Source organism: Ascaphus truei, chromosome 3 (assembly GCF_040206685.1).
Source record: "Ascaphus truei isolate aAscTru1 chromosome 3, aAscTru1.hap1, whole genome shotgun sequence".
In the NCBI taxonomy this organism is placed as follows: domain Eukaryota; kingdom Metazoa; phylum Chordata; class Amphibia; order Anura; family Ascaphidae; genus Ascaphus; species Ascaphus truei.
In genome coordinates, this window is record NC_134485.1 from 377551999 (window position 1) to 377566370 (window position 14372).

Consider the following 14372-nt stretch of genomic DNA (forward strand, 5'->3'; position numbering starts at 1 on the left):
CTCTCCTTCCTTTTTTGGGTGGCATCTGAATTGGTTGGGTGGGGGGCATCCTAGCACAGGACTGTGTCCAGATGCCCCTCCCTCCTTAACGACTTAACGAACACCCTCCTACTGTCTCTGTACGTTCTCCCTACCAATTAGATTGTAAGCTACCCGGAGCAGGGACTCCTCTTCCGAAATGTTACTTTTATGTCTGAAGCACTTATTCCCATGACCTGTTATTTTTATTATTTATTTATATGATTGTCACGTGTATTACTGCTGTGAAGCGCTATGTACAGTAATGGCGCTATATAAGTAAAGACATACATACATCACGCTCAGAGCTGTGCTTTAGAAGAAGCTCCCTAAAGGCTTAATTCACTGTTTAATGTATATAATGTTCGGATCTTGCCCCCTGAGCTTGCTTTTCTTAATCTAGCTCTCGAGGATAACAGGGTAACCTTCAGACTGCACTGAGATCTGGGGAGAGCTCCAGTTGAACCTCCTGGACACTTTAATATTTCGGATGCTTATATTTCCCAAACAGAGCATCAGATTATAAAACAACTGCTTTGGAAATTACAATAAGAAATCTTTTAAAGGAAGCTGAAAAGTGAATGCCCAATAAAGCTGCAGGTTGCTGTTTTAACACTGATGGTCGCGTGGCCTGTATCACAAACCCTATGGCACTAGCGGTCGCTCCATCACTGATGACAGATCCTCCCTTTCTGTCTTCCATCAGTTGATATATTGCGTCAGCACGCAGGGCGCGATCTCCCACTAAGACCGTGATTATAGCGAAAACCCGTCAGCGGTGTCGCATGGCGCAACGCTGCGTGGCTCAAAAACACAATGCATGCATCCAATTAGAGTAAACATACCTTTAGTGACGTGCATGCCACCTGGAGCTGCAGAGCGGACAACAGGTGAAGAGACAGAGGAATTTATTGTCAGGCGCAGGTTGCGTCACGTGAGCGGTTCAGCCAATGAGGGCTCACGGCCACGCCTCCTCTCCTTGTTCAGATGCCGATTGGCAGCAGCATGAGGGTGACGTCACCAGATCTCACTGCCGCCCGGCGGCATCTGGTATATTCAAGGCCTAAGTGTGACGGGAGGGAGTGACCAGGTTGCATTATAAAGCTCAACCCCACTTGGTTAAACCTGACTCAAGTATAAGAGTCCCAGAGAGTTAGCTCTTGGGCCCAGTAAAAAAAAAAAAGTAATGTATGTTCTTGCAAAATGTAATAACTTTTTTTTGTGTGGTTTTTTCCCTTTCCGGGCATGCAATCAAGCAGGGATTACTTGTGCATGAGTTTCAAGGGGGGTTTGGGGAGGAACCGTTGTCAGAATGTGCTTAGCGGGTCGGGATCCAAAGTGACCGGTTCCCCGACAAATGTACCCAGGAATCATACCTGCTTCTCAGATACATATAGGCACATTGTCCTGACAATACCTCCCCTTGAAAACGTAACCATGACTCGCCACTAGGCTGCCCTGCTTCAGCCTAACTCGGAAAGGAGAGCGAGGCAAAGGGATCACTATATATTCCTTTGCTGAGGGAATCCCTGGGTTAAGTGGGGGTACTCCAGCTAGTGCCAAGGCTCCCCACAAACGGTATATTATTTGTGGGTACCCAACCATAGATAAGCTTGGGGGACTCGAGTCCAGACTGAGTTAAAGGGAAAGTATGTGGGGAAACTATGCAGACAGAAATAAAGAGACAACATTTTTTCCTTTTCTGTTCCCTCTACCCTAGAGACTCCAAACTTTGGGAGTCTAAGTCTTAGGTGGGGTTTTGGGGTGAAAAGCAAGTCATTTCGATTTGCAGGAGGTCTGGGGACAAAGTTACCAGTGGCCCTATAATTCTCCCCAGCTTACTCGCACTATTTTCGGGTACCCGGGGTGAGTTGCACTGGGGCCATACAGTGTCCCCCAGACTCCTAGTTTTCAACCCCAAGATCTTCACTTAAAGTCCTACATAGCTGGATGGGTTCCCCGAGACTCAGAGGTTACTAAAATTTATTTTTAATGTGCTTTAAACATTCGGAACACGTGTCCAAACAGGCAGCCCATGCAAACCCATAGGCGCCGATGTGTCTGCTGGACATCAGAGTTCAAAGCAACCAGAGGATGCCCAGAGGTGTGAGCGGCATTTGGTTAGCGGGGAAAGGCGGAGTACTAGATCGGGAGATCAATGGCCGTCCTCCGGGATGCCACTTGTTCTGCCAGACCTAAGGGCGCCTGTCCAGCTGGTGGCATGGGATAGCTGGGGATAGATGTGCCAGGCTTGCGCATGTCCCTTGGCTATTTCGAATTTTCCACTGACCCGGCTTTTCTAACCGGCTTGGCTCTGATTGGCTGCTTGTGAAAGTTCCCACGCGCTGATTGGTTGTTGAGTTCTGCCTCTGTTTAAGCTAGAGCAGGGAAAGCTGTAAGAAGCTATGAGCCAATCAGATGGTGTGTTCCCTTTGAGTCAGAGCCGAAAGAGCGCAGGCGGGCTTTTCAAAGTTGCTTTGTGCAAAATAGCAAAGCAATCGGCTTCGATTTCAACCCTGAAATGCCTGCCCGCCAGAGACTTTTGCACCCAAGTTCTGAGAAATGAACATAGCGGTCACGGCTGGGATTTTATGCCGATTTGAGTTCCAGGGGATCCCGGGCTAAGTCCCGGTCAGGGTAAACCTCTCCCAATAGAGTGCCTTGCACCAAGGAAAGTCTAGTTTTCGACCCCAGACCCCCCAGTAATTGTGTCTTTTCATCTGTATTTTGTGTTCCACTGTGTGTATGCGTATTTAAGCCGAATAAACTACAATTTATTTCTCTACCTTGTTTTGCTCAATGAACCTGGGAAAAAACGTGTAAATATCCTGGTCTCCTGTGACCCTACGAGAAGAAGCTTTTCCTTTTGGGACGTAAATACTATATCATGCGGTACCCAGGGTGCCAGATCCCATGACTTAGTAGCTACGTCCTAAGGCACTCGAATGGTTAAAGGAGGCAGTGAGCATGGAGTGACGCCGGTATGTGAGATGTTAGTGTGGCACTGGAGCGCCTCTAGCATCCCTGCTTGCCATGGGGACATCGACAACCGCAGTTTATATTAAAAATGTAAAAATATATTATTTTAAAGTCTCAGACTCTTTATTATGCATTCCTCTGTGTCCCTGGCATTTAATTAGAAATACATTCTAGGTGGGACGGTCCCTTTAGGTCACTAACTAATTGACGCTTCCTTTAAATGGTCACATACTGCAGATGTTACGAATATTATCATAGTGATACAGGCAATGTATTGTTAGTCTGCAAAATGGGTTGATCACAGGAGAATATCGAGCAGCAGGACGGACTTAATATAAGGATTTGACTGTGAGTCTTTAGAGATCAGCGCGCACCTTTTTTCTGCTAGTCTGCAAAATGGGCCTATATTTTTATTTAGAAAAATATTTTTACCAGGAAAAAAATACATTGAGTTACCTATCGTTTTCAAGTATATCCTGGGTACAAAATAAGTTGACACATTACAGTGCTTTGTGTATGCACTGAGGTCACACGTCCAAGCTGCAAGTTTTCTGAAAACATCATAAACAAAAATGTAAAAACGTAGCTCTCAACGGCTTAACCCTTTGCTCAGTGAAAGGATTAAAACCATACCGTGGTTTGCAACGTGCATTCACACATCCAGCTCTAAGGGTGTGAGGGGGCTAAAATAAACCCCCCAGATTTTGGTGACGTTCATGAGCCTTCACCTCTTGCTCCCTACCGCACCTCTATGGAACTTCTTACTCGATCCGTTTTTGTACTTTCCGTCCCGAGGGTGGGCTCCCTATTAGGCCCACCTAACAACAAGGAATTGATTCACAAGCCGAAATGTTCCAATAGGGTTCCAATGAATGCAATCTCCCACGAGTCTTTCATTTGCCCTGTGGGTGCCCACACAATAATACATTATATGTCAATGAATGATGTTTTCACTGGTACTATGCCCGAAGCATAGCCTGTATGGCCCCGAGATAACAGGACCCTCCAACAGGTTTTAAGGATATTCCTGCTTCAGCACAGGTGGCTCAATCATTGGCTCAGTCTAAGACTGCACTATCTGTGCTGAAAAGATATGCTGAAACCCTGACCTGTTGGGGGATTTCGAGGACTGGAGTTGAGCACCCCTGTCCTACAGCACAGGGCTGAATTCCAAATTGAAACACAGTAGACATATGCAGAATATAAATAGGTTTTACAGGAAGATCATAGCTTACACTAAGGTTTTAACATAACATTTAATGCTGTTGGTTTTTGTTTGCTAATCAAGAAAAAAAAAAGTGGTTTCTGCAAGTAATCAGATTTCAAACCTAAATATCCTTGTCTGGGAAAATAATATGGCCGCTGGAATCTGCCTTGGTCCTGCGGTCAATAAAAAGCTTTCTATGGGTAATCTCACGGCTGCAACCAAGATATAACCAGCTCTATGGTTTGAGCTCGGCAAGATTCCCAGTATAAAATACAGTATTAAATAAACATTTTGATATTTGGGGGGGGGGGGGGGGTGAAAACATCATGAGCAAGACCACATTCCATGAGTGCAGCTATTTGGTATATTGCTGTAATACCGCTAAGGCATGACATGGGGAAATATTATTCAAAGAATTATTTGCAACTGTTTGCACAACGAGTAAGAGGAATTTCTTTCAACTGTAAGTTTGTGTGTTGTGGTTACTTGTACAAACACAAAGCGTTATTACTGCAGTAGACAGAAACCCTTCTAGCAAAGCATTGCTGACCCCGCCTGGGAGTGACAGGGTTAAAATGACAGCCTAAAGGAAGCGTCAATTAGTTAGTGACCTAAAGGGACCATCCCACTTAGAATGTATTTCAATTAAATGCCAGGGACACAGAGGAAATGCATAATTAAAAAGGGATATAAATATATTTTTGGGGCACTTTATTCCCATAATATTTATTTAAAATATATTTATAAAAACGTCACTTGGTGTAATAGTCAATTTCCCAATTTGACTAATACCGCAGTTTATATAACAAAAATTTCAAAATATATTATTTTAGTCTCAGACTCTTTAATTACTGTATATATTCCCATAATATACTACACAGTGTATATTTTTCCCTGTCTTTTGCCACACTGCAGTTCCCTGAGTATAATTGGACAGGAGAGAACTGCATGACTGATATCCCCTTCTGAATGTGCAATGTACATTTCCTAGGATTCTCTGCCTACATGCTGCTTGTGTGTTTTTTTTACACAAACATCAAAAAACTATGGGCGCTTAAAATCCCACACACACGTATAGCTATATCCAGTGGTCGACAAATCACCAAAAAATCTACTCGCCGAACAAAAAAATCTACTCGCCACCTAGTTCCAAACGTGTGCTGCTTGGGCCAATAGGAGCTCGCCACGATGTTAAATCCACTCGCCCAGGGCGTGCAAATGTATAGGTTTGTCAAACACTGGAGCCTATATCTACCTCAATGAACAAAACTCATTCTGTTCTATCTAAACTGACACTTTCCCTATCAGTTAAAGTTAGCAGCATAGAAAAGGATCAATGCCCTTGGTACAAAAAATGTGTAGAACAAAACAGAAAAAATCAGCACTCCAAAGTGTATCAATGTGGCAAAAGAGGGAAAAATATACACTGTGTAGTATATTATGGTAATAAAGTGCCACAAAAACATATTTATTAAAACGTCACTTGGTGTAATTGTCAAATTGGGAATAAGCTTATGAATGTCTGTCTTCAGGGTCCTTAACTTGTGAGGTGTAAACCAGACATACATATAAAAGAGGAAATCTAATGCAATATGTTGAAATAATTTATTCGCTTGACCAGATGTCAGTTAAACTTACAAACTGGAGTAAGAGGGAAAACAAAACTGAGTGTAATGCGATGGAAGTGTTCCTCGGCTTGTGGAGGCTGCAGCCGCTCATCCCAGCCAGCATCTGACGTCACTTCCTATCTCCTCCGTTCAGTCTCCATCACCCTACGCGTTTCGCAGTGACTTGCTGCTTCGTCAGGTGTTGCCAACTCAGTCCTCAAGGGCCACCACCAGGTCAGATTTTCAGGATATCTCTGCTTCAACACGGATGGCTCAGTCATTATGATTGAGCCACCTGTGCTGAAGCAGGGATATCCTGAAAACCTGACCTGTTGGTGGCCCTTGAGGAAATGGAGTTGGCTACCCCTGGGTTAGTGCTTTGGAGCTGGAGTTGAAGAAGCCGGGACATGAGGCCTCAGCCTCCACGACCTGAGGTTACTACTACACTATATATTCTTTTTTCTTTTTTTCCCATTTCTTATCCCACATTGACACTTTGGAGTGCATCTTTTTTTTCATTTGTATCCCATATTAGCTTTGTGATGTTTTGTAGTGGTGCTTTTGTGCACAAAACTGGCTAACTGGCACCAGATAATGCTAGCACACTCCCTAAGCTAGGATCCTCAATACAAAATCATAAACCTAGCTGTGCATCCAAGAGGCAGTAATTCACAATCAAACACACAAATGACCCAAGTAAGGGACAGTAAAGCCTCTCAAACAGTGGAGCCCACTTGGAGTGTCACAGTACAAACTTAATTTTTTTTATGGGAATGTAATACATATATATGACCAGCTGAGCTTAAATGGCAGACACCGAAAAACAATGTACAAACAGAAAGCCCCACTTAAGAACCACATCAATAATGGTAGTTCATGGGACCACTTACGCAGATTAGCAAGGGGGGGGAGGGAAGGCCCACAGTGATTTATCTAATGCTATGTATAATACTATACTAGCTGAGACTCCAAACAGCGTTTAGAGAAATCCATCACCTGGTCCCTAAGAATGTATAAAGCTATAATTGTATTGACCAGGATATCACCCACAGCATAAATCTATAGCATGGAGGTAGATCACTGTAATTGGGAGAACAAATGTAGCTAAAAATACATTTTGATCATGAAATGGATAACCTACAAAGTCCATCAGAAAAATGTAAATGTACATTATCGGAGTAACTTGCTGATATCACTTCTTGTAGAAAGGGCTGCCATCCAAATTTGTTTCTATTGATGCAATCAGTTAGAACTACAGTATTCTGAATTCTCATGGTTGTGTGGTCTGTTCAACAGGAAGTACCCTACCATGCGTTTCACTGCCCATGCCTGCTTTATCAGGGGCGTTGCTAGGCTCTGCTTGAGTTGGAAAACCCGTATAATTTTACAAATCTTGCGTTCTTCTCAAGGATGTCTTCTTTCTACCCCCTTTGTATCTAAATCCCTCTCCCGCCTTAAACCTTTCTCACTGACTGCCCCGCACCTCTGGAATGCCCTTCCCCTCAATACCCGACTAGCACCCCCTCTATTAACCTTTAAGACCCACCTTAAGACACATTTGCTTAAAGAAGCATATGAATAGCACTGTGGATATTCTGAACACATGATACATAAAGCTTGGCTCTCTGCAGACGCACTTACCAGAACTCCCTCCTACTGTCTCTGTACATTCTCCCAACCTACCAATTAGATTGTAAGCTCCTCAGAGCAGGGACTCCTCTTTCTTAATATTACTTTTATGTCTGAAGCACTTATTCCCATGACCTGTTATTTATATTATTTGTTATTTATATGATTACAACATGTATTACTACTGTGAAGCGCTATGTACATTTATGGTGCTATATACATAGACAAACAATACAAACAAATATAAAAAATAATTATATCAAACAATATAAACCCCAATAATGTATACCAGTCTAGTTAAGCTCTTCATATGGGGCCACATGGAGCAACCTAATTAACATTAATGATTCTTATGTTTTTTTCTGTGACATTTTCTCAATTCCAAATGCTATCAGACCATGTGGTTTACCCTATGGATCTTTAAGAACATTGCAAATGCATTCAATTAATACTTTGTGGGGTCTTCTACTTCCCTACTATCAAAGCGCAATCCGAACTACAATCATGAAGCTCAACCTGGGAGAACCACTATAGCCCCACCCACTCCCAACAGTGCTCAATTTGTTTCAGTATCGGAAGTGCAGAATACACAGGCACTTCTAACTAAACAGCCAATGTGGACCTGACCTAGTGAAATCAAAGTTCCTACGACTCAGTGCCGTGGGCTTTGCCATCCTGCCTGTCTCCCTCAAACTCAATTTTGTCTGCAGGCCATATCCCACAGACCTGCAACATTTCCAGAATTGTCCCAGTCTACGAAAATGGGGACAAAAACATTGTCTTGAACTACAAGCCAATCTCTCTTCTCCCAATACTATCCCAAGTCATGGAAAAATATGTCCACTCTGAATTAAGTGATTACAATACCAAGGCAAATTTCCTCACCCAACTCCAATCTAGCTTTCTCCCAAACTACTTAACTGTAACTACCCTCTTGAAAGTTTGCAATGAGATCCAGTGTGAAATGGGACTGGGACATCTTACTAGTGCAATATTCCTAGATATTGCAAAGGCTTTTGCTGCTGTTAATCATGTTATCTTGTTAAGCAAGCTTGAGTGCCCTGGAATAGTGGAACACACTTTAAACTGTTTTCACTCCTACCTATGGGGTAGATCCCAATATGTGTCTCTTGGGCTCTAACTCCAGCCCCATGGATGTCACCTGTGGGGTCCTGCATGGCTATGTTCTGGGACCCCAGCTCTTTTTCAGTCTTCATCAATGATCTACCAACAGCTTGTAAGGGATGTGCAGATGACACAATCTTGCATGCACACAGCCCTAGTCTCTCTGACCGTGGACATGTACTTCAAACTAATTTGTTCAAGACTTACTGGATTTCACAAAACAAACTGTTTTTAAACACTGACAAACTGTACCAATGGCATATGGAACAAAGGCTAAATTTCTAAAACTACCAACGACTGAGCTACAGATCATAATCAACTCTCAACACTATTCCATCACCTGTCCCTAGTTTAAAATATCTGGGCATATAGCTTGACTCATTTAATATTTGGGTTGCATACTGATATTCTGACATCCAAACCTATGCCAAACTTTATAGAACAAATCCTCCCTAAGCCCGCTGGTCAGAAAGTGCATCGCACGCATGATCTCTTAACTCGGGGGTCGGCAACCTGCAGCTCGCGAGTCGCATGCGGCTCTTCTGGCCGGTCCACGAGGCTCATTTCTGGAGGTGCTTCCTCCATTGTGCCTTCCCCTGCTTGTCGGTGCGCTCCGCCGCTCTCCCCTGCTTGTCGGTGCTCTGCGGGGAAGTGCGTGCTGCACAAGCTCCAGTCTTCCCCTGCTTGTTGGCGCTCTCCGGCTCAGGCGCTCTCCTCTACTTGTCGGCACTCTGCAGGGAATTGCACGCCGCGCAAGCCCCGGTCTGCCGGCACCTCAATTGCTAGGAGCGCTGACGGACCACAACACTAAAGTGCTGCAAGTATGTGTGTGGGGGATAATTATGTGGGGGGATCATTTTGTGTATTATACTGTGGGAGTGGGGAAGGGGGTCATCTTATGTGGCATAACTCTGTGAGGATTTTTGTGTGGGAGAAGGGAAGGGGGGTAATTTTATGTGGTGTAATCACATGGGGATCATTTTGTAGTATGTTTGTCATAGGCACATGAACATTAACGTACTGTATATATCGTGTGTGGGTTTATTCATATTCACGCTTGTGTTGCGGCACTCAAAATATTTTGGTAAAATAAAAAATAAAAAAAAGCCTCCTCTTCGTTGAAAGGTTGCAGACCCCTGTCCTAACTGTTTGTACCAAAAATCAATCATGATATGGCGTGTTCTCAAATACTGTCTGGCTATGATACCTTTTAAGAACAACCAGGGGATGAGCACTTGAAAAGTGCAATACATAATTGGTAGCAGTTTCCTTATGGAACAAATGTCTCCATTCTGAACGCAGCAGAAATACGGATACAAAGATCTAAAAAAAGAAATAGATTTGATACAACATCTGATGCAAGTTTAATTTTGTATTTGATCAACTTAAGACATTTTATAACTTCCAGATGAGAACATGCTCTGTGAAGGTCTCCATATAGGCACCAAAGACTATCGTTCCCACTAACCCAAAATAGAACCTTCTGCTCCACGGGAGGTTTCTGTCCTCCCGGAGCTCCCCTTAGGCCAGATCCCCAGTGGCCGCTGTGGCGCGTGCGCCTCACAGCCCTCTATGGGGCAGGCCCCAGTGGCCATGTGTGTGTGGGCGCGCAAAGCGCTGTGAAGCGTACGCTGGCAGGGAAGACAAGGATTTTGTCTTCCCTTACGGCAATGCGATCATGTGGTGTGCGGCAGCCAATGGCGGGGTAGATCGGGTAGACCAATAGGGAGTGTGCTGTGCTTTGTTCTGCGCTGATGTCATGGCTGCGGCCCCTCCCCGTAATGGCCATGCCTCCCATCGCTCCCCATAGACCACACAACGCGGCTTTCATCTGTGCGCGTGCTGCAGGAAACACTGGGGCCGTAGCCTTAGGATACCCGCAGGTGTACCGCCCCAGTCTCCCTGGATGCACTCCACAGAGAGAATGTGTAATTTATGAATCAGATCCAGAGGAGAACCTGCTCCGTGAATGTCTCCATATCGTTACCAAAGACTACCTCTTTCCCACTAACCCAAAAATAGATGGTCATAAGATGGGGCACACTTTGCACCCATTGCTGTGCTAACCAATAAATTGTAAATAAAATATCTGAAAAATTATGAGTAAAGATAAAGTGCAAGAGAGTAAGAATAAAATCCCTTGCCATAGAACATATATTCGAATCGGTCTTCAAAAAATACTTGATTGATGTTAAGACCAATCTGTTATCAATGTTTGAATGCAGTACTTCAACATTGTAGGTAACTAGCAATGCGTTATCGTCAACCATAATGTCAAAGTTTTAACCGTAGATCCGATGTATGATCTATGCCTATATATGAAGTGTTTTTGAAGCTAGGTAAATTTACACAACCTGATCTATTTTGCAAATATCTGCCCCTACATTTTGCATGTTGGAAATATTGCTCTTCAAGTTTTTTATATGTTGAGTTGAACATGTATAATAAAGAAACAACGGTTTCAAATGACTTTAAAAAAAACCAGGAAAACTAGTTTAGGTACCTGGTAACTATTTTGCATCATTACTATTTCTTCTTTTTGCCTCCATGTTTTAGCATGAAATAACAGATTGGGTAGGGATAAAGAAAAGAGCAGAAAGAGGGGGAGGGTAGTAAGGGACCTCACTAATATCTAATTGACATAGAAGTACAAAATATCCACTATGCAGAGACAATACGGTAAAGTTTGGTGAATAATAGTGACTTTTTTTTAAAGAAAAATACAGTAACAATTTCAAAATTAAATAAAAGTATCTAGGGGGATTCCTTTTTTTGAGCGTTTTTAATTTTCTTTAATAAAATACAAGGTCTCGGCATCAGTGGTTGTTTTTTTTTTTTTGTTTTTTTTTTTTATATATATAATGCTAATCTCTGAAATGTTCTATTTAGTTTGTGAGAGGGTGTTCCTGGCTCCACGTCTTTGAGATTGCACTTTGTGTGGCATTTAGTATATGCATTATTAATTTATCTGAATATTTGTCCAGGATGTGTGAAGGCTTGCATAAGAAAATCCATGAATCCCAAAACTAGTAACAGAATTTAATAAGGAAATGTACTTTCTTCCACAGGCGTGGGTGACCCCCTTAGAACTGCTTAAGAGTGGTATAACTGGCAGACATGGGGTGTACAGATCCTCAAAACAATGTTACCAAACAATCTGGTGAGGTTCTTGGGCGTCACCCACACATTTGGCAGCAGCCATCTTGCACCATATCATTCAGTCAGATAGACTGGTCCTTGCAGTACCCTGATCTAAGTATAATATAATTGGATAATTTACCGGTATACACATCCACTTTGCCCCAAGCTGAGTGTAGCACCTTTCTAAGTTATTTTATTTTTTGCGTGTATTTGTCATTGTCCATGGCCATATGATTGACACGATTTGTCCCCATCAATCATCATCTATTTTTAATTTGATATTGAACTTGATAAAATTATTTTATACCAACTGAAATATCCATTAGTTTTACCTATAACCTAGTAGAGAGTGCATATCTACAGGGATTCTGTCCTTCGAAATCGTAGAATTTCCGTGCACGTTTTTCTATTGACTTTATGCGTACTTTACTGGTTAAAAAGAATTACTAACCCTGTTATAGGTGGATACGTAGATATAAAAATTGGGAATCAGGCCTGCGTCCTAAAAAAAATAAAATCTTATTTTACTTACACACACACACACACCTACCTTTGTGTGGCATTTGCACATAAACATCTGCTGTATAAACGTACTGTATATGGCTTATTGAGTATATATTTTTTTTAATCAAAGATAAGTCTACATTAATACAAATCTTTTTTTCCTTTTTCTTGTAGCTACGATTAGATCGACCACTGAAAAAGGTAACTAACTTCATTGTTGTTGTTTCCATAATAGAGTACTGTAATAAGGCTGGCAAAAAAATGAAACAGTGATGATGGAAATGAAGCCATGACGCATTTTAGAAGCATTTTAAATAAATGTACTTTTATGGAGAGAGCGGAAAATTAGGGAAATTAAGGTATTGTTATTTGGATATAATGGTTTGTTATAATTAGTGCAATATTAAAATAAACATCTATTAATATTTTTACATCACTAATGATTGTCTATTGTTCTAACAGTACTGTAAAGTGCAACCTTGTTCCAAAGAGCTATCAATGCAATCTTTATACATGAGGTCACAAGTAATTGTCACTTTGTTGTACAATGCAGCTCCTTATTTTTATGCAGAAACAGCAGTTTTCTGAATAAGTCTCTAAAACCAGCCTTTTTTCAGTGAAAATTTTCACAAGCTCATTACAGTCTTTTTTTTTTTTTTTTTTTTTGCAAAGACCACAGTGTTCAGACAATTGCAACTGCCCGTAATGGAATTCTGCAATTACCTCACAACTTCAGGTTACAGTTGTGTAGGATCTCTAGTTTCAACTGCTGGGGGCGGGGGGGGATAAAATTACGGATGAAAACGTGAACGTTCAAGAGCAATATTCTATTCACACAGTTTAGACCATGGGTGGTCAACTCCAGTCCTCATGAGCTACCAACAGGTTATGTTTTCAGGATATCCCTGCTTCAGCACAGGTGGCTGTATATGTCCATCTTCGACTGAGTCACTGAGTGGGACAGCTGTGCTGAAGCAGGGATATCCCGAAAACCAGATCTGTTGGCAGCTCGAGGACTGGAGTTGGCTACCCCTGGTTTAGACGTAAATTTGCCTTCTTGTTGGTCCATGTTTATACCCACCCATGTTGCATGGACCAGGGATGCATTGCATTCCTAGCTGCACTAGCACTGGAGGTAAGGATGACCCCAGTGTGAAAAACCAGTGTTTAAAGTTGTAGCTCATTTGAGTTTAACTAACTGAACTATTTTTTTTTCTCTTGAGCTACCTGATGGCCTCTTCACTGCCTGCTAAACTTTACATTTCACTTGTACTTTCTGTTTTGTTTCATTGTTGCCCTGCAATTCCTTGTATTTTTCTTTTATTACAGTTATCTACCTGGTGGTTTTTCACCTGTTTTTTGTCATGTTTGTGTGGTCCTATTGGAAGACAATATTTTCACATCCGGCTAAACCATCCAAAGAGGTAAATATTCTTTAGATCTTTGTATATATAACATTAAGTAGGCAGAGCTACTGTATTGGTTAAGATAACTTTCTGCATTTCTAAAGATATGTCACTTTTGAGAGAGTTTTAGAATATTGCCTTAATCCTAATATATCTATCATATCATATTATATTTTATTTATTTTGTTTTGTTTTAAGCCTAGGATGGTATCCTTTTACACTTCAAGTACAGTGTACATATTTTGAATATCTTTTTTGCAAGGCTTTTCTTTCTGCATCTGCCTAGTAAAGCTATAGAATAGTTGGTTTGGTAAAACTATTGAATAGATTCTGGTTAGTTTGATTTGTTTCTGTACTAGGTCCCAACTATCAGAATGGAGACACAAAACTGATATTGACAAACATTTTATCATTGAAAATGTAGTTTTGTATTTTCAGTAAAACAAGTATTTATTAAATTGACAATCACATAAAAGCTGCAGTTGAGTCAATATCCTGCATGTGTGTTTTTTTTTAATAAATCAGTTCTGTAGTAAGAAAAAATACTTTTAGCATTTTCTGTTCTTTTAAAATACTTTTAGCAATTTTCTTGTATTCTATTTTAACAGCCATTTGCTAAGGCACTGCCCCTTCATGTCCTGTCACAAGCTCTGGCACACCCCTTTGTCAGCCCTGCCCTCCCTCTAGCACATGTCAATGCAGGATTGCTCATGAATATTCATGAGCTTCCACTGACAGACAAGCAGAATATAAACA

The 14372-nt window shown here is 41.7% G+C and overlaps 1 protein-coding gene across 5 annotated transcripts in view; it reads left to right on the forward strand.

The window, feature by feature from the left end:
- The window catches only part of ZDHHC20 (zDHHC palmitoyltransferase 20), a 65730-nt gene that overhangs the window by 17460 nt on the left and 33898 nt on the right, over positions 1 to 14372 (forward strand). For all 5 annotated transcript variants that reach the window (XM_075592263.1, XM_075592264.1, XM_075592267.1 and 2 more), the window contains 2 exons: positions 12385 to 12411; positions 13540 to 13634. In XM_075592263.1, coding sequence (XP_075448378.1) covers positions 12385 to 12411; positions 13540 to 13634 — 122 coding nt within the window. The remainder of the gene's footprint in view (positions 1 to 12384; positions 12412 to 13539; positions 13635 to 14372) is intronic.